This window comes from Phodopus roborovskii, unplaced genomic scaffold (assembly GCF_943737965.1).
Source record: "Phodopus roborovskii unplaced genomic scaffold, PHOROB, whole genome shotgun sequence".
Classification (NCBI taxonomy): Eukaryota; Metazoa; Chordata; class Mammalia; order Rodentia; family Cricetidae; genus Phodopus; species Phodopus roborovskii.
Window position 1 is genome coordinate 134,240 of NW_026126650.1, and position 25,390 is coordinate 159,629.

General features: G+C 40.8%; 1 protein-coding gene across 1 annotated transcript; it reads right to left on the reverse strand.

Annotated features, from left to right (window-relative positions):
- Window positions 1-2,252: 2,252 nt before the first annotated feature.
- Window positions 2,253-3,335, reverse strand: LOC127213662 (speckle-type POZ protein). The gene has a single exon (XM_051174119.1). It carries the CDS (start codon window positions 3,333-3,335, stop codon window positions 2,253-2,255), a length of 1,083 nt encoding a protein of 360 aa, XP_051030076.1.
- Window positions 3,336-25,390: the final 22,055 nt, after the last annotated feature.

Below are 25,390 nucleotides of genomic sequence, written 5' to 3' on the forward strand. Positions count from 1 at the left end.
CAACCCCAAGCCCAATTCACTCATCTGGATGGGGAATTCCCACATGGGGAATCAGCATAGTAATTGACATCACTTGAGACCAGATAAAGAGTTTCCCTCCTATACCTAGGCTTAGGAAGGGATCTCTCCACAGGGAATTGGCTCTGTTTCCTGCCAGCTGTGGTGCCCAAAACTGCCCAAGACACCCAAATGTCATACATACTCCCGAGGCCAAGTTCAGTCTTCAGTTTTAGGAAGCTCTCCAGCTGGCAGCCCTTAGGCAGTGACCTCCCACTCGAATCTTGCTTGGGTCTGCTGTTTCTTTGTGTATCCAGGCCAAGGCCTTTCTTTACCCGCCTTGCTCACTTTATCTCTCCTCCTCCTTCTGTAAGACTGGACTGCAGGAGATTGGCCTGTGCTTAGCTGTGCTTCTCTTCATCAGATCCCATCAGGTACTGGATGAAGTTTCGACATTGACAAAGAAGGGAGTCATCAAGCTGATTACAAGGCAAGGGCAGTTAAGACACCCTATCCCCTGAGGCTTAGGTTCTGAGCAGGGCTCTGCATTGTGGATTCATTGGAATTTCCCGAGAGCCTGGGCTCGGTTTCACCCCAAAACATCTCCCTCCTTCTATCGAGGTATCCCTTCTCTTGCTCAGTTCCTCTCTTGCCTTGCCCCAAGTTGAAATCCCCAGACCCTCCTGATCTACACTCTGCTCCCCCTTTCCCCTGTGCACTCCCCTAACACCCTTGGGCCTATTTCACTCAGGAGATCTTGTCCATTTCCACATTCTGGGCAGGGAGTGTACAAGTAGGGCTGTCTTAAGGCCCTCCTACTTTCCTGGCTTCTCTGTGTTTGTGGAGTATAGGCTGCTTGGCCTTGGCTTGTCCTCTTGTGAGTGAATTCACGAGATACAGAGCTAAGCAGAGAATTCCAACACAAGAACCTCAGAGGACCAAAAGGCCAATAAGGAAGCGATCAGGATCCAAGATCCTGAGCCATCAGAGAAATCCAAATCAAACGTCCTCTCAGATATCATCGTACACTTACGCTGGAGAGGTTGTGCAGTAAGGTGAGCACTGCTCCACTGCTGGTGGGAGCACAAACTTGTACTGCCACTGTGGAAGTCTGGATAAGCATTTCTGGAGAAGGGGAAATGGATCTAACTCAAGGCATAGCAGTAGTGCTCTTGGGCATATGCCCACAGGATGCACAGACACACCATACAGCATCAGCATGTGTAAAAGCCAGACCCCGAAAACAACCTAATTGCCCCTCAAGGGAAGAATGGACTGGGAAAATGTGGTACATGTAAACAATGGAGTGACCCTCAGTGGGAAACTTTAAGTGCAATGGAAGGGGAATGGGCACTTTGGAGCCTGGTGTGACTCTTAGGATGCTTCCCAAACTGCCACTACCTAGCACAGTTGAATGGACTAAAGCGGCCGTTAGCTAACAGAAACAGCATGGAAAACACATACTGATTGTACAATTTTTATTCACAATATATATAGCCCTTTGGTGAACAGTGATGCATACAACCACACAGATAGAGAGAGGGCTTCAATCCTCTGGGTCCCCAGTTGGAGATCACTGAGAAGTCAACCATGTATATCGAGAGCTGAACTCATGAACTACTCCTCTGCAGCAGAGTCAATTGCTTGGGCAGCCTACTAAAACCTCTGGTCTGATCGCCTGAATTTAAACAAGAACAAAAGAGAGAGAGAGAGAGAAGAAGAAGAAGAAGAAGAAGAAGAAGAAGAAGAAGAAGAAGAAGAAGAAGAAGAAGAAAAGAAAAGAAAAGAAAAGAAAAGAAATGAAATGAAATGAAAAGAAAAGAAAAAGAAAAAGAAAAAGTGTCTTCTTGCTCATCCATGTCTCTTATGAGCAAATGTTCACATTTGCTTCCTCCTTTCCTCTAAATCCTAGATCACATGTTCTGTAAACTGTAGCCCACACAGGTGTATTCCAAGGACACTGATTGGGAGGGGGGTGGGGGTCAGGAACTTAGCAAAACCCCAGTATGGAAATGTTGAAGACAAAGCAAAGCAGTACAGCAAGTGGGTAGAGTATGCAAGAATACGGTGCTCCCCCCTTACACAACCTGCCTTTGAAATCATGTAGTGCGGTATTAAAGTCCTGATCCCACATGCTGTCTTTCCCAAGATTGTCAGTGAATGCTACAGATGTCCCGAGCTCTACCCGGGTGTCCTTGGTACCAACTCTGGCTGCTGCTTCTCCAATGCACCTGTAGGTCACTGCGGAGTGGATCCTAAGATTGCTTGAGGCGTTTGAGAGGGGGCTCCAGTGAGGAGCAGTGAGCTGAAGCCAGGGAGCTGTATGCTTCAGCCACTAAATGGGGAAATGAGCCCACCATTGTCTTCCAGCTTGAGGTCTCAGAGACCTCGGAAGCATGAGCTGTAATGAAATGCAGTGCCTGGGTTTTCAGCTGCCCTGCAGTGTGCTGGTCAGCCAGGATGAGAGTCTGGGCAGCATTCTCCACGCAGAGGTCCCTGCCCAAGGCATCCTCGCACATGACCTTCAACCGATCCAGGCCGTACTTGTCTGCAGCTGCCAGCACAGCTTCTGCCATGCCTTGGAGGGCTGGTGCCTTTCCGGTGTACATGAATCCCATCATTGCCTCGAAGACTTGGGGCTCCAGATCGTGGATCTCAACGCGGTTTGTTCTCCTCTCCTCCAAGTCATGTTGAAACATGGCTCTGAAAACCGCAGAGCGAGCTGCTAAGATGGCCTTGTGAGCCTGGAACTCCTGGCCAGCTACCACCAGGCAGCAGTCTGTGAAGAGGGATTTCTCCCACAGCTCTCCTAACTCATCTGCCAACGTGCACCTTGGCGTCTGGAACTCTGGCTTCGTGCCCTCATCAGGGATGTCGAAGGTGTCTTTGACCACAGTCACCCGGCACCGGAGGCTCAGCTCATTGTCTTCCAGGAGCCAAGGCTCCCTGGAAAGAAGGAAATCTCGACGGACGAACTTTTTGAATCCCCAGTGTTGATGTTGCTGGAACATATAGAATCTTAGGCTCGTCATACCTTGGGTTTGCTCTCCTTCGGAATTGATGATCCAAAAGTGGAATTTTGCCCATACTGGGCTCTTTGGGCAGCTGAGCAACGATAGGTAAACCGACAAGTAATCCTGGCTTTCTTCATCGACCCCGTTCGGGTGTAATTTCAGACACCACTGGTTTTTGTCACTGGCTCCCGAGGAGAAGGTTGGGCTTTTAATGGCTTCGCTGCTTTCCCGCAGGAAGAAACGGAAGTTGCTTATGGTCCAACTGTAGCAGAATTCCAGGAAGCTGATTTCTGTGTAGCCCCAGCTCTGGCACTCGGCTGCCATGTCCGCGGACTTATTTGCTTGTGGTCCTTTGAAGGTTAACCTAGATACGAAATGAAGAAGTACGACTTTTCGTCTTCAAGCTGTGGTGTGGGAAGTCACAAATACACATATCTACAACACACACACACACACACACACACACACAAACAAACAAAATAAATAAATAAAAGAGCTAGACACTGATATTGGGTTTTGAGCTTCGAGCGTAAAGCAGGGGAGACAAAGCCACCAAGCCACTATCCCTTGCCTACCTCAGTCTCTCTGAGCTCTCCCCAAGCATCAGAATGCTTCCTCTCCTCAGACCCTGGAGATAATCCTGAGACTGAGACTGAAAAAACAAGACACCGCTCCTATGTTTTCTACAACTCTAGTTCAGTGATGAAGCACAAGAGCTCTCCTACCCTTTTAGACACGTTCCATCTCGGGCGTAGCCCTGCTTGTACTTGAACAAAGAGAGAACCATCTATCTGCTTTGTCTCCCGAGTGTTCAGATGAATGTGGTCTGCTTGGCTTCCATGCCTCACTAGTACAGCTGCTTTGCCATTTTCATCGCTCTAGGAATCCGTAAACTACCTGCATGGCTTCAGTAAATCCTCCACCACTTATCGCCACAGATAGCTTTCAGATTTCTGTTTTCTGCTTCCCTCTCTGTTCCCACCACCTTGGGGCTGGAGAGTCGGGGATGTCTGAAATTTTCTGCCCGGACCCCAAAGTTTGATTCAGAGAAGACACTTTAAGCTACTTGGGAGAGTCACATCTCTCCATTTTCTTGTCTATATTGAATCTTGGGTCATACTCGGCTTTGAATGGCTCCTAGCATTTCATAAATCAAATGTGTTGTACAGAGCTTCTCTAGGGCAGGAGGTTATATATAGAAGGGATCTCTGCCTGCATGAAGAAAAGGGATTCATTAAGAGGACCCCGGGCTGTAAGTCTAAAATGCAGTCCTTACTCAGTAAGGCTGGGGTAGACCTACCTTGTCTGCTGGTCTTCAGTATTTGCAGGAATTCAGAAAATTAGTAGCTAATGCCAGTGAGGGAAAAGACTTCCTTCAAGGCGCAGAACACTGGGCAAAGAGGAAGACCTTCCTCTGTGTAAGTCCCTTTATGGGCTCCTCCCAGAGGGCGTGGCCTCATTAAAGCCCAAGGAGAGGATTAGAGGATTATCGGTCTTCTGGCCTCAAGATGAGGGTTAGGGTGGGTCTGTCCCTGGGTCTCCAATGTTCCTGCTGCAAGTTTAGCTACCTAATTCACCTGCAGCAGAGTATTTCCCAGTGCAATGATCTCAATGTCAAGATGTTAGTTTATTGCACATGAAGTCAGGTGAGTGGGGATAATATGGGATGAAAGGGCAAGTGGGTACTTGGGGTATTGAGAGAGGGAGTGATAGAAGAATGTATAGAGGGCGAGCGGGATGGAAGTATGGAGAGGGAACTGGATATGATGTGCAAACTAAGAATATAAATAAATATAAAAAAAGAAAAAAGAAAAGCATGGAAGATAAATTTTTGCTACTTGCTTATGTCTTGTTAGTAAATTTGCAGGCATGCTTGCCTTCATTGGAACTATAGGCTTGTCCTTTAGGAATCCAGTATTTACTCAAGAACACCTGAGGCAACACAAATTATAAACTGTGCAATATTAGGGTTATGGAATTTCTTTGTACAACCAGTAATTGATGGATTAGCTGGATCACATGGTGTAAGTCACTCTAATAATGAGCCACAAGCATTTTTATTGAGAGATTTAAATTCTTTTGTCTATTCAGGTATATGAATATGTGGTGGTGGCCAATTCTGACGGTCTTATTCTGTCTAATTATCTCTGTCTCTCAGTCTCTGTCTCCCTCTGATTCTTTGTAATTCTCTCACTTTCTCCATCTATCTTTGTCTTGGCCTATGTGCCTGTCTTTCTGTCTCTCGTTCTCTGTCCTTTCTTTTCCATTGTTCTTCGTCTGTCTCTTTCTATGTAATTACCTAAGTTGTTCCACATATTTGTATGTATTTGTTTGCCTTCACCTGTTCTTATGTGATCTTGTCCATTTGTTTTCCTGTGATGACCAGTAGCGTTCCCTATTATGAGGACACTTTTGCTAACAAAATCCTGTAGCAACTGGTGTTGGGTACTTGAATAACTTCGATAATCTGTTAGATTAACCACAGAATTACCTACCCCAAATGAAGGCTCTAACTCTATTATTTCTAAAATGAGAATTGTATGAAAAAAAAACAGTGATCTTGCTATTGGGAATCTCAGGTCTCTTGTGAGACACTGAGTACACTCTCTAGGAATATGGTCATGTTTTATTCCCATGTGAGAGAGAAGCACCACAAGAGAGAATCTTTCTGGATAAGTAGGCTTGGAATTGCTCAGTTGATTGAATCATGTCCTCTATGCTTAGTGGCAACCTTCAGGCATGATGAACAGGAGAGAGTTGAAAGATTATGACATTTTACAGGACATATTTTGAAGAAGAAACATCTAAAATTGCCCCTTCAATAACTGTTCATTAATTCTACTGGAAGAAAAAAAACTCCATCAATTTTATAGAATGCAACATATGACTTCAAGTTCAAAATTTGGAGATCACAGAAGTAATCTGAAAGACTTTAGTTTGCAGAGCAAGGATGTAGGAAAGGGGCAGGAGAATAGTTCTTACAAGCAGAATATAGAAATTCACAAAGAATGTACGTTGACATGTGTGGAAAGATCAGGAATTATGAGAACAAGAACTATTACTATGGTGATGGGGCTAGTGGTTATATGGTAGGCTGATCTTGTTAAATGGGGCTGATTACTGAATCATCACACCTTCGTGGAATACCTGAGGTCTCTAAATGTAGAGCTGAGAGAAAGCCAGAATATAAAAGACTTTAGCTTGCAAAGAATAAAAGGGATAAGAAGTTTCTCACAGGTCTTGTCCCACTACAAGGAAATAGGCCACAACCTTGGAACAAATGGTTCCAGATAAACAGCACTTTCTAGGTCACACCTGGCCAACTGACAGTCTGGAGACTTTCCAAGGTACATTCTATGTTAATCCTTTGAAGAACATGACACACCTGGGTGATATCTCAAACATAATATCATACTTTGTACTCAATCACCTTGTACCCATGCATGTATGCTGATTTGCAGTCTTTCTCTATAAAAAGAGCCTGAACCCTTTGAGGGGTGTGCAGCTTTCCCCAAGATTGCTGACACCAAAGTGCACACTCGTTCAATAAACACCTCTTGCTTGTTGCATCTCCTGGTTTTTGTGTTTGTGTCACGGGGCACTCCCATTTACCCAACAGGACCCCGGAATTAGGGTATTACCTGGTGAATTAAATTGATGAATTTTCTTATGTTGATCCATCTCTGCACCTCTGGGATGAAGCCTAATTTGTCATGAGGGATGATTTTTTGGATGTGACCTTGGATTCAATTTGCCAGTATTTTGTGGAGTATTTTAGCATCAATATTCATGAGGGATATTGGTCTGTAGTTCTCCTTCTTAGTTATGTCTTTCTGTAACTTGGGAACTAATGTAATTGCAGCCTTGTAAAAAGAGCACAAAACTAAGTCCAAATTGATCATAGACATCAACAAAACTCCAGCCACATTAAACCTCTAAGAAGAGAAAGTGGGAGAAAAAATTTATAGGAGACCACTTCCTGAACATAACACCAGTAACACAGCCTTTGAGATCATTGGTTAATCCTTAAATTCCCTGTTAATGACACAGAAAGTTATGCTTTGTTCACAAGCATCATAGTACCAGATAAACATGTTTAAGATGTTACTTCAGAGATTCAGAATTTAGCATTAATGAATGCACTTTTAATGAACTGATGTATGTCTGTCTGTGAAGAGTTTTCAAGAGCCTTTAAAATTCTGTGGAATTCACTGGTCCCAGCTTTTTGAGACAGGAAACCATTATGAAGAGGATAGAAGGCTGCAGGTGTGTTCAGTTCTCACCTCTGCCTTCACTCACTCAACCTCTTCAATTCGGTCAATTTCCCCAGGTTTTCTTCTAAGCATAGATTTAAAGTTGTGTTTCATTAAAATAAACCCTGAACTTCGGAAATATGCACTTTTGAACTAAAGCCATAGCCTTTTGTTATGATACCTAAGTAAAAATTTATGTCAACAACTTAAAATTACCTGAATTTTTCTGGGATGAGGGTGTCAAGCTGAACCTGCAAAAGACCCTCCAGATATGCTAGCCCCTGCTCTAGCTTCAAGGAAATCAACTTTGTAAGAATTGGCTGTTGACTTTACTCAAGCATATATTCCATCATCTCTTATTACTTGTGGACACTTTTACAGTTTAGAAAGTGTGACATTTCCCATCTCCAGAAAAAGAACAGCTGTCATGTATCCTGTACTCCTGAAACATATCATCCCTCCTTTTGGTGTCCCATCCACACAAGCTATAGGCTCAAGTGGGCACCTATACAGCAACTGAGTCATGCTTTTCAATATGTCCCAATGAAGGGCACATCTGCTCTCAAATCTTCCTAATTCACCCTTGTCTATTTGAGTATCCAGTGCACATCCCCTTTTCCTTCTTTCTGGCAGCCATTACTTTCCCCAAGGTTAGACCTGCTCATAGGTGAATAATCTGGGTCTTTTTGTTTGTTACATTTTTGGTCTTGGCAACTTGTCTTCTCTATTCCCTCAATGAATAGATGTCTGATGTCTCCAGAACAGCAGCTAACCAACTGCTCCTTCACCCATACCGCCCTCTGAGCATGAGCCCAATGACTCATGATTCCTGAATACCCATTGCCACCACATCCTACACCCACAGTAATATCCAGACTTGAACATGTTCCTATAAATATATGAAGTAAGTAATGTTTAGTTCGAAGCCCGAAATCTGCTCCATTTCTCTGTCTCTTTCCAGATCCTACCACTGGGAAAGCCCATCAAGTAGGAACTCTTCTCCCAGAGGGCAATCAAGGGTACCTCCTGAAAATCAGGCTCATGACTTCCTCTCCTTCCTGAGACTACACCAAAATGCTTTACTCAATTTGAAACCTGTGCTTCCATTAGGCTTGATTGGCTTATTATATCACCAGAGTTGCTCTCTACAAGAGGATCTTTTTACTTATCAAATAGTCAATGAGATTCCTCATTCAGAGGTGACAGACCAGGTGTTGGTATCAAATTACTCCAAAGCATCATGCAGAAACTGAGCAGAGTTTGTCTTATGGACCTGAAACTCAGGTGGTGCCATTCCTAAAGTTCACTAAAGAAAATCTCATTTTTTTTTTTTTGAAATGCACTGAGAACACTGGTGTCTCAAGGTCTTCTCTCTGCAATCTTACTAAAAACTACAAAACTATTTTCAGGCAGCCTGATGTCGTCTGGTGTAGAGGATACTTTAAAAGTCAAAAGAGCCTATGCGGATGTGCAGTAGACTATAAGCGTCCACCGATGCATACCTAGACTACTATGCCCATCAATATTTTCAATATTGATATTGACGACATTCCACAATAAAGGCTAATATAAGTATTACTCCAGGTCTACAGCAAATGTTAGAAAGAAAACTCCATACTAAGGGGATTCAATACAACCATAAATAATGCAGGGAATAAATAATCTCAGAGCAATAAATGAAAAAGTAGGGGAACACATAAACACACAAACATAACAACATCTAAAAAAGGACATTTTCTAAAAGCAACCTGGTTTAAAAGCATTCTGCTTAGATTTTTAAACATATTTTTTTTACATATCTTTTAAAGTCCATCCTCAGCTTCATTTGCAATTAAATAATCATGTTATTTTCATTCATTCTTTTAGGAGCGTCTGGCAATCTGCTACCAAATGAATCATACAGAGTGTAATTTTTTTACAACTGTCCAGCCTTAGCTTGGGTTGTTCCTAGACAAGCATTCTTGACATAATTTTCACATCTACTTTTAGTCTCTAGACTTTGATATTTCTCTTACTTCTGTGTATCTTACTTTCCCTGGTACGCTATACATGGTAGTTTAATTGGGTGGCTGTATAGAAGGGTAGCTGGCCCCTGCCTACCACCTTTCCTTTTTCTCTTGTTCCTACCCTCTTGCAGATTTCTTCTTCTGTTATTTATACTCTCTGCCTACCAACACAACCTATCTCTGTCTTCTGTCTCACTATTGGCTGTTCAACTCTTTGTTAGAAGACCAGGTGTTTAGACAGAAAAAAAAAACCTTCACAAAGTTAAACATATGCAACTTAAACAATAGTAATACACACTAAAATATTATTCTACAGCTGCCAGCAGCCCTGGATGGATACAACACTCCTCAACAATAAAAGGAACTCTGTAGGTCACATCATTCCCCACTAAAATTGTAATTCAAAGATATGATAAACATAATAAAATATCATGGTGTTGGCATGAATCAAATGGGAAGACTCAAATCTACATACAGGATCCATGCCATTCTAAGAGGCCTGTGCTGCCCCTGGGAACAGCGTGACATATGGTTTCTGACTGCTGTGAGGATTGTGTCTGGCTACATGACACTACTGTAGCCAGAGTCTTTCCCCAAATGTAAGTCTTTGGAGTTCTGATCAACATTAATGAACTGACAGGTAATCTTTGCTTTCTCAATCTGCTCAGTCAGGCACCTGTAAAACAGAATTACTGGTTTTCATTGGCTCCTGGTCAGAAAGTTCAGCCAAGTTCTTACATTAACAAATCACCCCTAGAATAACCACAATCCTTGGTAAACACTTAGCTTTATATTTTGGGGGTTATTAAAACCCCAAGATTCCCATATTCTTGATTTCCCTCAAACCACAAATGTGGTGGAAAATTAATTTTCATAATTTGATTCAAATTATAGGGGTGGAGGCCTTACTCTCCTTCACTAAGTGTCCTACCCATTTTGGCTCTCTTACTCCAGTTGTGTTATGTGCCTCATTCCTGGTCTAATTGTGTCTTTCTCATATACATAGATTACACTGTGGTAACCTCCAATCATCTCTAATAATTTGACAATGTAGCACCTGGAGTAGGCCTAAAGGACTTATTACCCAACCACTATAATATTTATAATATTTATAGTACACACATGGAGATCAATCTTTGGGGCCTAAATCAACTGGGAATCTTGGTTGAGAATAACATCTACATCTATGACTCCACTGTAAAATGTAAGGAGTTGTCAAAGGAGAACCAAAAGAGTCAGAGAGGAGGATACGTGAAGAAAGACAAAGACCAAGCCATTGAATCTGTTATGACCATGGTGGGGTTGAGGAAAGAATAATTTTTCCAATATCTAAAGTCAGACCCACAGTTCAGGGGGAGAAAATAATGATTCCCAATTAATCACTTTGCTTCTCTTTTACAAAATCTTTTCCAAAGTACAGATTATAAATGACACAGTCAGATGCAAGAACCTTCTTCCCCGTTGACATCCACATCTCCTTTTCCACATGAGCATGTGGGGTGGATGTCATCTGCTATGCAAACTGTAACTGCAATGACAGAGGAGTAATGGCTCTGTAGACCGGTGAGGCACTGAGGATGTTGCCTAAACCCCCAAAGCAGAGCAGAGGTGGATGGAGTACAAAAGGCTTCATCAAAGAAAAACACCATTGAATTAATAAAATAACTGTTAAAATTTTACACACTGCATATTGTCGTTGGTTAACAGAGATACATCTGAAAGACACACAGAGCATACCTTGAATGTCACACTCAGGAAAGGCAATACCAGAAATCACTCACTAGAAGTGGTCTTGATGCAAATAGCATGAGGAATTTTTATTCCAAGTGCACTGGAGTGCACAGTCATAAGACTGAGGACCTCCAGGGCAGAATTGATACAGTTTTCATAAGTTTACAACAAATCCCACACATAGGTCCCTCGGGTAGTGGTTTCACAAGCAGTTCATGCATTCAGGTAAGCAGTTAGGTAGCTGATCTTCTGTTATCTTACTAGGATATGATTATGTACTCAAGGGCTTGTCTGTGTAAACAGCAAGGAGCGTGAACTTGCCTATTTCCTGGCAGAGGACAGGGTCTGGAATTTGAATATTTTAGGGCTTTTTAGATAATATTTCTAAACTTTTAGCTTCCTGTGGTCATTGGCGAGTTAAGCTATATTTTTCCAACTAACTGTCTCTGGATATCTTTGACAGCCTTCAAAGTTCCTGTCTTAATTGGGTGGAGGCTGAGAAATGTACCCGTGTTTTGCGAGCTTCCCCTGGGACAAAGATCTTCATTTTTATGTGAGAAGGTTCCTTCCTAAGTCCCCAGCTGGGGCTGCTCAAGGGTCTTGGTCTGAAGGCCATTTTGATTCAGGGGAACAATAATGCTTGTTTAAGCTAAGGGTTAACTGGGAGCATCAGGCGAATGTAACCTTCCCCATTGTCACCTTCACTCATGGCAAGCCTCTGATAGTGAATTTGAATTGGATTTGTGGCAAGGCTATCTATCTGTTGCTAGATAAGATCTGTCCAATGCCTAACAGCCCATGCGACAAAAGAAAAAAAGCAATATATGACCCACAAAGGGGACCAGAATACTAGGCAATGAAGTGGATAACCAAGAGGAGGTAGAGAAACCATTTTTGTAACAGCTTTCTTGTTGCTTGCTCTCTCTTTTTCTTTTTTTCTAAACCTTCTCTAATTTTCTCATACTGTCCTTTACTTCTCCTGTCTTTCTGGTATAAAATCAGCATTCCTCCTTAAGGGCAGCACAGACAACTCCCTGCAGCAACAACAAGAGATCAAGTCCCTTCCTATTTTGGAGGATAACTTCGGGAAGGGAATCAAGGGAGACTGCAAGGTAATCTATACCATCTTGAAGTCGCTGGACATCTTCGTTGATAGAGAAGCATAGTTCAGAATACCTTTTGCTGGATAAAACAAGGGAATAAATGCCTGTCCTAGCTCAAATGTCACCTAGGGTGAGGAGAAGAGAGATGATGAGGGCAGAAATAGGCTCTCTGCACTGCCTAGGGAGGGGATAGCAGTCCCTTTCCTCCCGTAAGGGAAGGAAGTCATTAGGGCAATAGTAAAGCAGGTGAGGAGATGTGTCTGCAATGTCCTTTTGTGCACCAGGAATACATCCTGGTTCCCCTGTCTGAGGTCCCTTAGACTGCTCAGTTAAAGGCTGAGACCCATATTCAGAGTCCCATGCCAGATTCCCACCTATCAGTCTGGCGGCCCATTAGCTCCTCCTTGTTCAGGTCACCTGTCTCTGTGTTTCTTCAACCTAGTATGTCCTCTCCCTCTGCATCTGGATTCTAGTTTGACTCAGTGTTTAGATATGGGTGTTTGCTTCTGTTTCCAACAAGTACTAGATGAGGGCTCCATGATGGTGGATGAGTTAGTTGGTGACCTCACTATCTGGGAATGGCATTTATGGTAGCCTTTCCAATTGCCTGGGAATTTCAAGATTCCATTGTTTTTTTTTTTTCTGCACAGTATTATTCCATTGTGTAGGTGTACCAAATCTTTATCCATTCTTCAGATGAGGGGAATCTAAGTTGCTGTCAGGTTCTTGCTATTACAAATAATGTTGCTATAAACATATTGAAAAGGTGTCTTTGTTGCATGGATATGAATCATTAGAGTATATGATGAAGACGGGGAGTGCTGGTTCCTGTGGTAAATTAATTCCCATTTTTCTGGGGAACCACCATACTGACCTCCAAAATGGCTGTACAAGTTTGCACTCCCACCAGCAGTGAAGGAGTGTTCCCCTTTCTCAACTAAGTATTCAGCATAAATTGTCATTGGTGTTTCTAATTTTTAGTCATTCTGGCAGGAGTAGGATGGTATCTCAAAGTAGTTTTTATTTCCATTTACGTGATCGCTTAGGATGTTGAACACTTTCTTAAGTGTTTTTCAGCCTCTTTGATTTCCTCTATTGAGAAGTTATTCTTCAGTTCCATACCCCATTTTTTAATAAGGTTATTTGATTTTCTGCTGACTACTTTCTAGAATTTTTTTTTGTATATTTTGAAGATCAGCCCTTTGTCAGTAACAGGATTGGTGAAAATCTTTTCCAGGAGAGGTGAGTCTGGGCCCAATCGGGGTGGCTGCTCCCAGACAATCTCTCCCAACCCCGAACTCCCTGGATTGGCCCCTGATCCCACTGCTCCTGTGTTCTGTCCCCATCCAGAGCACCCTTGGAGCTCTGATATACCCCCACCCATCCCCAATGTGAACCTGTCCCCATACCCTGTACCCTACCCGCTCTGGTTGCGCACTGGGACAGAGGGTAGAGCCAACAGTCCACTCTACTTCAAGACTACTTGGACCAAATCTGAACAAAGGAGACCTGCCTATCTACACTGGACCACCCGTAATTTCAACCTGCTTGGTCTCTGACCCCACCTGCAGTCCTCTGCTGGAGTTCGGACCCTCACAGGTATCTGTCTATCTCTACGGGTCTACTCTAAGTTCCTGCCGGCAAGATCTTTGACCCCCAAAGCAGGGCCTATGCTAAAGAAAGAGACCTCAGCTGGAGAGTGCCATTTTCCAGTGAGATCAGACTATCATGCAGAAACTTCCCAACTTTCAGCTCAGCCTTTGTCCTCTTCCACCAGCTAGTGGCATCTTCTACTGGATTCTCAGCCCTGACTCCATCCCTGGGTCCTCTTTGCAGAGAGACCTCCTATAGAACTTGGACCATACAGAGCTACAGATATTGAATCTCTGACCCACATAATACCACAGGGGAAGTACCATAGAGAGAGGGGGAGACCCCACCAACACCTACTGGAAGAAGCTATAAGAAGACTGCAATACAAGAAATCACCTAAAAACAGAATGACAAGCATGACACAACCAGAATCTAGGGAATCTACACCAACTAGAACAGAACACAACAACAAAGGAGAGGATATAGAATGGAATGACTTAAAAATTATCATCATAAAAATGATAGAGGCCCTCAAAGAAGATGTGAGGAAATCCCTTGAAGAAATGGAAGAAAAAACACACAAAAAAGTGGAAGAAATGAAAAAATTCCTTAAGGAACATAAACAAAGTAGAGAAAGCCAAGAAAAAACAATTAATCAGATGAAGGAAATGGTTCAAGACTTGAAAACTGAAATAGAGAAAATAAAGGCAACACAAACTGAATACTGGAAATAGAAAAACTGGGCAAATGATCAGGAACTACAGACGCAAACATAACCAACAGAATTCAAGAGATTGAAGAGAGAATATCAGGTGCAGAAGATAAACTAGAAGAAATAGATTCATCAACCAAAGAAAATTATAAATCCAACAAATCCTGAACACAAAACATCCAGGAAATGTGGGACACCGTTAAAAGGTCAAACGTAAGAATAATAGGCATAGAGGAAGGTGAGGAAGCCCAGCTCAAAGGTGTCGAAAACATATTCAACAAAATCATCCAGGAAAACTTTTCCAATCTGAAGAAGAATATGCCCCTGAACGTACAAGAAGCAGAAAGAACCCCAAATAGGCTGGAACAAAGAAAAAAGACCTCCTCAACATATAATAATCAAAACATGTAGCATACAAAATAAAGAAAGAATGTTAAGATTAGTGAAGGAAAAAGGACAGGTAACATAAAAGGCAGACTATCAAAATTACACCTGACTTCTCCATGGAAACACTCAAGGCCAGAAGATCCTGGATAGATGTTCTACATGTATTAAGAGAACATGGATACTTCCCTAGGCAACTATATCCAGAAAAACTCCCAATAAATATAGACGGAAAACACAAGATATTTAATGACAAAACCAGATTTTCCCAGTACTTATCTACAGTCCAGCCCTACAGAAAGTATTGGAAGGAAAAGTACAACCCAAGTAAGGTAACTATGCCCACAAAAATGTAGGCAAGAGATAATTCCACTACATCAGAAACCAAGGGTAAAGCAGTCCAAATATATTCACAATACCACTGCCAACAACAAACCTAATACAAACAACCATCAACAATCAATGGTACTTACTCACCCTCAACATTAATGGTCTTAACTCACCTATAAAAAGACACAGGCTAACAGAATGAATACGAAGACAGAATCGATCCTTCTGCTGCATACACGAAACATATCTAAGCTTCAAAGATAGATATTACCTAAGGGTAAAGGGTTGGGAAAAGAATTTCCAATCAAATGGAACCAAGAAGCAAGCAGGCATGGCTATCCTAATAGCTAACAAGTTAGACTTCAAACCAAAATTAATCAAAAGAGATGAAGACAGTCATTTCGTATTCATTGCTGGAGAAATCCATCAACACAAAGTCTCAGTTCTGAACATCTACACCCCAAATACAAAGGCACCCACATTCGTAAAAGAAACCCTACTAAACTTCAAAGCTCACATAAAACCTCACACACTTATAGTGGGGAACTTCAAAACACCACTCTAAACACTAGACAGGACCACAAATCAGAAACACAACAAAGAAACAAAAGAACTAACAGAAATTATGTCTCAACTGGGCTTAACAGACATCTATATAACATTCTTTCCAAACACAAAAGAATATACCTTCTTCTCTGCTACACATGGAACGTTCTCTAAAATCGACCACATACTAGGAGGCATAACAAGCCTCAACAGATCTAAGAGAATAGGAATAGTCCCCTGTATCTTATCAGACAACCATGCTTTAAAATTGGAATTCAACAACAACAAATATAGCAGAAAACCTGCAAACTCATGGAAACTGAACAATGTGCAATTGCACCACACCTGGGTCAAAGAAGTAATAAAGAATAAAATTAAGGGCTTTCTAATATACAACGAGAAGGAGGACCCAACACACCTGAACTTATGTGACAAATGCAAAGCAGTGCTTTGAGGGAAGTTCATTGCACTAAATGCCTGCATGAAAAAACAGAGGATAGTCACATAAGAGAATTAATAGCATCATTGAAAACCTTAGAACATAGAGAAACGAACTCATCCCGTAGGAGTAGACGCCAAGAAATAGGTCAACTTTAGGGCTGAAGTCAACAAAATAGAAAACAGGAAAACAATACAAAAATATCAATGCAACAAAGGGTTGGTTTTTTGAGAAAATCAACAAGACAGACAAACCTTTATCCAAATTAATGAAAAAGCAGAGAGAGAACATGAAAATTACAAAATCAGATATAAAAAGGGGAACATAACAAGGGACATAGAAGAAATATAGACAAATTTCAGGTCATACTTTGAAAACCTGAGTTGCACAAAAATTTAAAATTCAAAGGAAATGTACAAATTCCTGTATAACTATCACTTACCAAAAACAAATCAAGAACAGACAAACAACTTAAATAGACCTATATCCTGCAATGAAATAGAAGAAGTCCCCAAAAGCCTTCCAACCAAAAAAAGTCCAGTGCCATATGGATTCAGTGCCCAATTCTACCAGACATTCAAGGAAGAACTAATACCACTTCTCCTCAAACTCTTCCACTAAATAGAAACAGAAGGTTCATTGCCAAACTCTTTTTATGAGGCCACAATAACCTTGGTACCTTAACCTCACAAAGACACAACTAAGAAAGGAAACTACAGACCAATATACCTGATAAATATCTGTGCAAAAATACTCAGTAAAATAAATGACAAACCGAATTCAAGAATACATCGGAGAAATCATCCACCATGACCAAGTAGGCTTCATCGATGGAAAAGGAGTGGTTTAACATACGAAAATCTATCAATGTGATCCACCATATAAACAAACGGAAAAAGAAAAACCATATGATTCTCTCCCTAGATGCTGAAAAAGCCTTCTACAAAATTCAACACCATTTCATGATAAAGGTCTTAGGGAGATCAGAGATTACAGGAACGTATGTAAACATAATAATGGCAATATACAGCAAACCAACTGCCAACATAAAACTGAATGGAGAGAAAGTTAAGCTAATTCCTCCAAAATCAGGAAAAAGACAAGGCTGCCCTCTCTATCTCCATACATCTTCAATATCATACTGGAAGTTCTAACTACGTTGCTATAAGACAACAAAAGGAGATCAAGGGGATCCAAATTGGAGAGGATGAAATCAAACTGTTTCTATTTGCAGATGATATGATAGTTTACATAAGCTACCCAAAGAACTCTACCAGAGATCTCCTACAGCTGATAAACACCTTCAGCAACCTAGCAGGATACAAGATGAACTCAAAAAAATCAATAGCTCTACTTTTTTCAGATGACAAATAGACAGAGAAAGAAATCTGAGAAACATCACCCTTCACAATAGCCACAAACAACATAAAATGTCTTGGTGTAATGCTTACCAATCAAGTAAAGAACCTATATAATAAGAACTTTGTGGCTCTAAAGAAAGAAATTAAGATACCAGAAAATGGAAAGATATTCCATGCTCTGGGATAGGTAGGATAAACATGGTAAAAATGGCAATCTTGTCAAAAGCAGTCTACAGACGCAATGCAATCCCCATTAAAATCTCACCACAATTCTTCACTGACCTTGAAAGGAAAATATTCACCTTTATATGGAAGAAAAAAGACCCAGAATAGCCTAAACAACCCTATACAATAAAAGAACTTCAGGAGGCATCACCATTCCTGACTTTAAGCTCTACTACAGAGCTATAGTTCTTAAAGCAGCCTGGTATTGGCATAAAAATAGACAGGTAGAGTAATGGAGTCAAATTGAAAATCCTGATATTAACCCACACAACTATGAACATCTGATTTTCGACGAAACAGCTAAAAATATACAATGGAACAAAGATAGCATCTTCAACCAACGGTGCTGGCACAATTTGATGGAGGTGTATAGAAGACTGTAGATAGACCCATGTCTGTCGCCATGCACAAAACCCAAGTCCACATTGATCAAAGACCTCAACATCAATCAAACTAAATTGAACTTCTTAGAAGAGAAAGTAGGAGGTACCCTTGAACAAATTGCTATAGGAGACTGCTTCCTAAACATAATAACAGGGGCACAAACACTGAGAGCAACAACTAATAAATGGGACCTCTTCAATCTTAGAAGCTTCTGTAAGGCAAAGGACACAGTGGACAAGACCAAAGGCAGCCCACAGACATGCAAAAGATTTTCAACAATCCTATATCCAATAAAGGGCTGATCTCCAAAATATACAGAGAACTCAAGAAACTATTCAACAAAATACCAAATAACACTATTTAAAAATGGGGTACAGAATTGAAGAATGAATTCTCAATAGAGGAAATGAAAAAGCCTGAAAAACGCATATGAAAGTGCTCCATATCCTTAGCTATCAGGGAAATGCAAATCAAAACAACATTGAAATACCATCTTACTCCTGCAAGAATGGCTAAAATTAGAAACACCAGTGATGACTCATGTTGGAGAGGATGTAGAGAAAGGGGAACACTCCTCCACTGCTTGTGAGAATGCAAACTCGTACAGCCATTTTGTACATCATTATGGTGGTTCCTCAGGAAACTAGGAATTATTTTACCACAGTACCCGGCAATCCCCCTCTTTGGCATATACCCCAATGATCCACATCCAGGCAAAAAAAGACATCTGTTCAACTATGTCCATAGCAGCACTCTTTGTAATATCAAGAACCTGGAAGCCACCTAGATGCCCCACAATTGAAGAATGGATAATGAAGATGTGGCACATCTACACAATGGGATTCTACTCTGCAGACAAAAATAAAGGTAACTTGAAAGTCGCAGGCAAGTGAATGGCACTTGAGGAAACCCTCCTGAATGAGGTAACCCAGTCACAAAAAAGGAACATAGAATTTACTCACACATATATGGATTTTAGACCTAGAGCAAAGGATCACCAGCCTATAATTGACACCACCAGAGGAATTAGGCTACAAGGAATATTCTAAGAGATTCATATAACGTCCCTCACATAAGGGGGAAAGGGACAACTCCCCCAGACATAGTAGAAGTGGGGGGGGCAGCAAATGGAGAGAGAAGTAGGAGAAAACGAGGGGGAGGAAAGGAAAACCGTGCAACCAGTAAGATTGAGCCCGGTTATGGGAACCTTGGGGTTTTAATATCCCCCAAAATACAAAGCTAAGTGTTTACCAAGGATTGTGGTTATTCTAGGGGTGATTTGTTAATGTAAGAACTTGGCTAAACTTTCAGACCAGGAGCCACTGAAAAACAGTAATTCTATTTTACAGGTGCCAGACGGAGCAGATTGAGAAAGCAAAGATTACCTGTCAGTACATTAATGTTGATCAGAAATCCAAAGAGTTACATTTGGGGAAAGACTCTGGCTACAGTAGTGCCATGTAGCCAGACACAACCCTCACAGCAGTCAGAAACAAGATGTCACGCTGTTCCCAGGGGCAGCACAGGCCTCTTAGAATGGCATGGCTCCTGTATGTAGATTTGAGTCTTCCCATTTGATTCATGCCAACACCATGATATTTTATTACGTTTATCATATCTTTGAACTACAATTTTAGTGGGGAATGGTGTGACCTACAGAGTTCCTTTTATTGTTCAGGAGTGTTGTGTCCGTCCAGGGCTGCTGGCTGCTGTAGAATAATATTTTAGTGTGTTTTGTGTGTATTACTATTGTTTAAGTTGCATATGCTTAACGTTGTGAAGTTTTTTTTTTTTCTGTCTTCTAACAAAGAGTTGAACAGCCAATAGTGAGACAGGATACAGAGATAGGATGTGTTGTTAGGCAGAGAATATGAATAATGGAAGAAGAAATCTGCAAGAGGGTAGGAACAAGAGAACAAGGAAAGGTGGTTGCAAGGGGCCAGCTACCCTTCTATACAGCCACCCAATTAAACTGCCATGCACAGAGTACCAGGGAAAGTAAGATACACAGAAGTAAGAGAAATATCAAAGTCTAGAGACTAAAATTAGATGTGAAAATTATGTCAAGAATGCTTGTCTAGGAACAACCCAAGCTAAGGCTGGACAGTTGTAAAAAAATTACACTCTGTATGATTCATTTGGTAGCAGATTGCCAGACGCTCCTAAAAGAATGAATGAAAATAACATGATTATTTAATTGCAAATGAAGCTGAGGATGGACTTTAAAAGATATGTAAAAAAAAAATATGTTTAAAAATCTAAGCAGAATGCTTTTAAACCAGGTTGCTTTTAGAAAATGTCCTTCTTTAGATGTTGTTATGTTTGTGTGTGTATGTGTTCCCCTACTTTTAGATTTATTGCTCTGAGATTATTTATTCCCTGCATTATTTATGGTTGTGCTGAGTCTCCTTGGTATGGAGTTTTCCTTTTAACATTTGCTGAGGGGCTGGAGTAATACATAAATAATGCTTATATTTGCCTTTATTGTGGAATATCGTCAATATCAATATTGAAAATATTAATGGGCATAGTAGTCTAGGTATGCATTGGTGGTCGCTTAGTGTCTACTGCACATCTGCATAGGCTCTTTTGACTTTTAAAATATCCTCTACACCAGACGACATCAGGCTGCCTGAAAATAGTTTTGTAGTTTTTAGTAAGATTGCAGAGAGAAGACCTTGAGACACCAGTGTTCTCAGTGCATTTCAAAAAAAAAAAAAAAAAAAAAAAAAACAAGAGAGAGACTGTCTTTAGTGAACTTTAGGAATGGGACCACCTGAGTTCCAGGTCCATAAGACAAACTCTGCTCAGTTTCTGCATAATGCTTTGGAGTAATTTGATACCTCCACCTAGTCTGTCACCTCTGAATGAGGAATCTCATTGATTATTTGATATGTAAAAAGATCCTCTTGTAGAGAACAACTCTGGTGATAAATTAAGCCAATCAAGCCTAATGGAAGTACGGGTTTTAATTTGAGTAAAGCATTTTGGTGTAGTCTCAGGAAGGAGAGGAAGTCATGAGCCTGATTTTCAGGAGGTACCCTTGATTACCCTCTGGAAGAAGAGTTTCTGCTTGATGGGCTTTCCCAGTGGTAGGATCTGGAAAGGGATAGATAAATGGAGCAGATATCGGGCTTCAAACTAAACATTCCAAACTTCATATATTTATAGGAACATATTCCAGTCTGGCTATTACTGTGGGTGTGGTATGAGGTGGCAATGGGGATTCAGGAATCATGAGTCATTGGGCTCATGCTCAGAGGGCGGGATGGGTGAAGAAGCAGTTCGTTAGCTGCTTTCTTGGAGACCTTAGGCATCTATTCATTGTGGGAGTAGAGAAGAAAAGTTGCCAAGACAAAAAACAAAACAAACAAAAAGCCCCAGATTATTCACCTATGGAAAGGTCTAACCTTGGGGAGAGTAATGGCTGCCAGAAAGAAGGAAAAGGGGATGTGCACTGGATACTCAAATAGACAAGGGTGAATTAGGAAGATTTGAGGACAGATGTGCCCTTCATTGGGACATATTGAAAAGCATGACTCAGTTGCTGTATAGGTGCCCACTTGAGCCTTTAGCTTGTGTGGATGGGACACCAAATGGAGGGATGATGTGTTTCAGGAATACAGGATACATGACAACTGCTCTTTCTCTGGAGATGGGAAATGCCACTCTTTCTAAACTGTAAAAGTGTCCACAAGTAATAAGAGATGATAGAATATGTGCTTGAGTAAAGTCAACCTGCCAATTCTTACTCAGATGATTTCTTGAAGCTAGAGCAGGGGCTAGCATATCTGGAGGGTCTTTTGCAGGTTCAGCTTGACACCCTCTTCCCAGAAAAATTCAGGTTCTGTAAGATTGTTGAAGTAAATTTTTACTTAGGTATCATAACAAAAGGCTATGGCTTTAGGTTAAAAGGCATGGACATATTTCTCAAGTCCAGGGTTTATTTTAATGAAACACAATTTTAAATCTATGCTTAGAAGAAAACCGGAGGAAATTGACTGAATAGAAGAGGTTGAGTGAGTGAAGGTGGAGGTGAGAACTGAACACACCTGCAGCCTTCTACCTCTTCATAATGGTAACCTGTCCCAAAAAGCTGGGACCAGTGAATTCCACAGAATTTTAAAGGCTCTTGAAAACTCTTCACAGACAGAAAACTCTTCACAGTTCATTAAAAGTGCATTCATTAATGTAACAAGTACGGGTTTTCTACCCGACGCCCGGTCTGGTCCCGCTGCCGCGCCAGCCCCAAATAACATACAGAGACTCTGTATTCGATATAATCTGTTGGCCTGGTTGCTATTTTTTTATTGGCTACCTCTATCTTAAGTATTAACCCATTTGTGTTAATCTATGTATTTCCACATGGTCTTCTTACCCAGAGCCAGCTGCCGCATACTGCTTTCTTCAGACTCTCCATCTTGACTACTCCTTACTACTTCCTATTTCCTCCTTGTCTCCTAGTCCCTCCTATCTTCCTTTCCTATTGGCCAACAGTGCTTTATTATTAACCAGTATGAGAAACATACAGAATGACATCTCCCATCATCTCCTCTTTTCTGTCTAAATAAAAAGAAGGGTTTTAACCTTAACATAGCAAAATATATCACATAACAGTTATCAAATAAGAATCACAGTTAACACTATTTAGTCCATTAACATTTAGCAAGATTTGAAGAAAATATTCCATCATCTATCATATCTTTGTGTGTCTAAAGTCTAAGTAACTTATCTTTAATACTAAGGAAAACTGTAACCATAACTATCTGTCTTCAACTCCTTCAAAGACCACAGAAGGATAGTCTGTAAACTCTAGAAATGACAGAGACATCTTGCCTTGTCAGGCACCTGAAGTTCTTCTGTAATCTTCCATCTTCATCCCAGAGGCCATAGTGTCTCTGGCAGACTCTTCAGCAAACAGGAAACTTTAAACTGTCTTCTTGTATTGGCAGTTTGTAAGTCACTTTTCTCTGTGTACTGCAGACTGTCTCACAGACTCTTCCATGAAGCAGGAACTCTGTAGCAATGTCCATCTTGAATTAGCAGTCACTTTTCTGTGGGACCTGCATGTCCAGTTTACACAGCACAAAGTCAAACAGTCCAGACAAGAGCAGCATCCCGTCCAAATGGCCAGTCCCGCCATACTGGAGACAAACTCCATAACATGCCTCTTCCATGTCCATCTTCCTTTCTGACCCAGGTGGCGTTGCCAGGAGCAATTATGTCTCACTGTCCATAAAAACCCTAAAACATTTTAAATGCCATATTCTGTAGGTCTTTGAAAGGTTTGAAGAATTCCTATCTATCTTAAATACATCTCTGTGTATCTTGAAAACCCTAACTCAGCTAGCTATAAGTTTTGACTATTATAGGTAACTATCTAAAATCTGTACTAAAATATACATTACATTTCTAAATGAGCTATATAAACACAACATCTAAACAAGAGGAGAAATATACTTAATCACAAAATTGACCTTAAATGGTATCAATAAATGAAAATCCATTCCAAAACAAAGTATTCATATATATACCCTAATTCCCTTTTTACCTTTAAAAAGAATTGGCTGTGATCATTAACCATTTATAACCAAATCCAATTAAATGAAAACAAACATTTATAAATATTTGGGAATTTGTGCTTCGTTCTTTAATGCTAAAATTCTGAATCTCTGAAGAAACATCTTAAACATGTTTATCCGGTACTATGAAGCCTGTGAACAAAGCATACTTTTCTGTGTCATTAACAGGGAACAGGGAAATTAAGGATGTACCAATGATCTCAAATTCTCTACTACTGGTGTAATGTTCATGAAGTGGTCTCCTATAAAATTTTTCTCCCACTTTCTCTTCTTAGAGGTTTAATGTGGCTGGATTTTTGTTGATGGCTATGATCAATTTGGACTTAATTTTTTTGTTCTTTTTACAAAGCTTTAATTACATTGGTTCCCAAGTTACAGAAAGACACAACTAAGAAGGAGAACTACAGACCAATATCCCTCATGAATATTGATGATAAAATACTCCACAAAAGTATTTGGCAAATTGAATCCAAGGTCACAGCCGATAAATCATCCCTCATGACAAATTAGGCTTCATCCCAGGGGTGCAGAGATGGATCAACATAAGAAAATTCATCAATTTAATTCACCATGTAATGCCCTAATTCCGGGTCCTGTTGGGCCAATGGGAGTGCCCCGTGACACAAACACAAAAACCAGGAGATGCAACAAGCAAGAGGTGTTTATTGAACGAGTGTGCACTTTGGTGTCAGCAATCTTGGGGAAAGCTGCACACCCCTCAAAGGGTTCAGGCTCTTTTTATAGAGAAAGACTGCAAATCAGCATACATGCATGGGGTACAAGGTGATTGAGTACAAAGTATGATATCATGTTTGAGATATCACCCAGGTGTGTCCTGTTCTTCAAAGGAACAACATAGAATGTACCTTGGAAAGTCTCCAGACTGTCAGTTGGCCAGGTGTGACCCAGAAAGTGCTGTTTATCTGGAACCATTTGTTCCAAGGTTGGGGCCTATTTCCTTGTAGTGGGACAAGACCTGTGAGAAACTTCTTATCCCTTTATTCTTTGCAAGCTAAAGTCTTTTATATTCTGGCTTTCTCTCGGCTCTACATTTAGAGACCTCAGTTATTCCACGAAGGTGTGATGATTCAGGAATCAGCCCCATTTAACAAGATCAGCCTACCATATAACCACTAGCCCCATCACCATAGTAATAGTTCTTGTTCTCATAATTCCTGATCTTTCCACACATGTCAACGTACATTCTTTGTGAATTTCTATATTCTGCTTGCAGGAACAATTCTCCTGCCCCTTTCCTACATCCTTGCTCTGCAAACTAAAGTCTTTCAGATTACTTCTGTGATCTACAAATTTTGAACTTGAAGTCATATGTTGCATTCTATAAAATTGATGGAGCTTTTTCTTCCAGCAGAATTAATGAACAGTTATTGAAGGGGCAGTTTTAGATATTTCTTCTTCAAAATGTGTCCTGTAAAATGTCGTAATCTTTCAACTCCCTCCTGTTCATCATGCCTGAAGGTGGCCACTAAGCATAGAGGACATGATTCAATCAACTGAGCAATTCCAAGCCTACTTCTCCAGAAAGATTCTCTCTTGTGGTGCTTCTCTCTCACATAGGAATAAAACATGACCATATTCCTAGAGACTGTACTCAGAGTCTCACAATAGAACTGATATTCCCAGTAGCAGGAATCACTGTTTTTATTTTTTTTTCCATACAATTCGCCATTTTAGATATATAAGAGCTAGAGCCTTCATTTGGGGTAGAT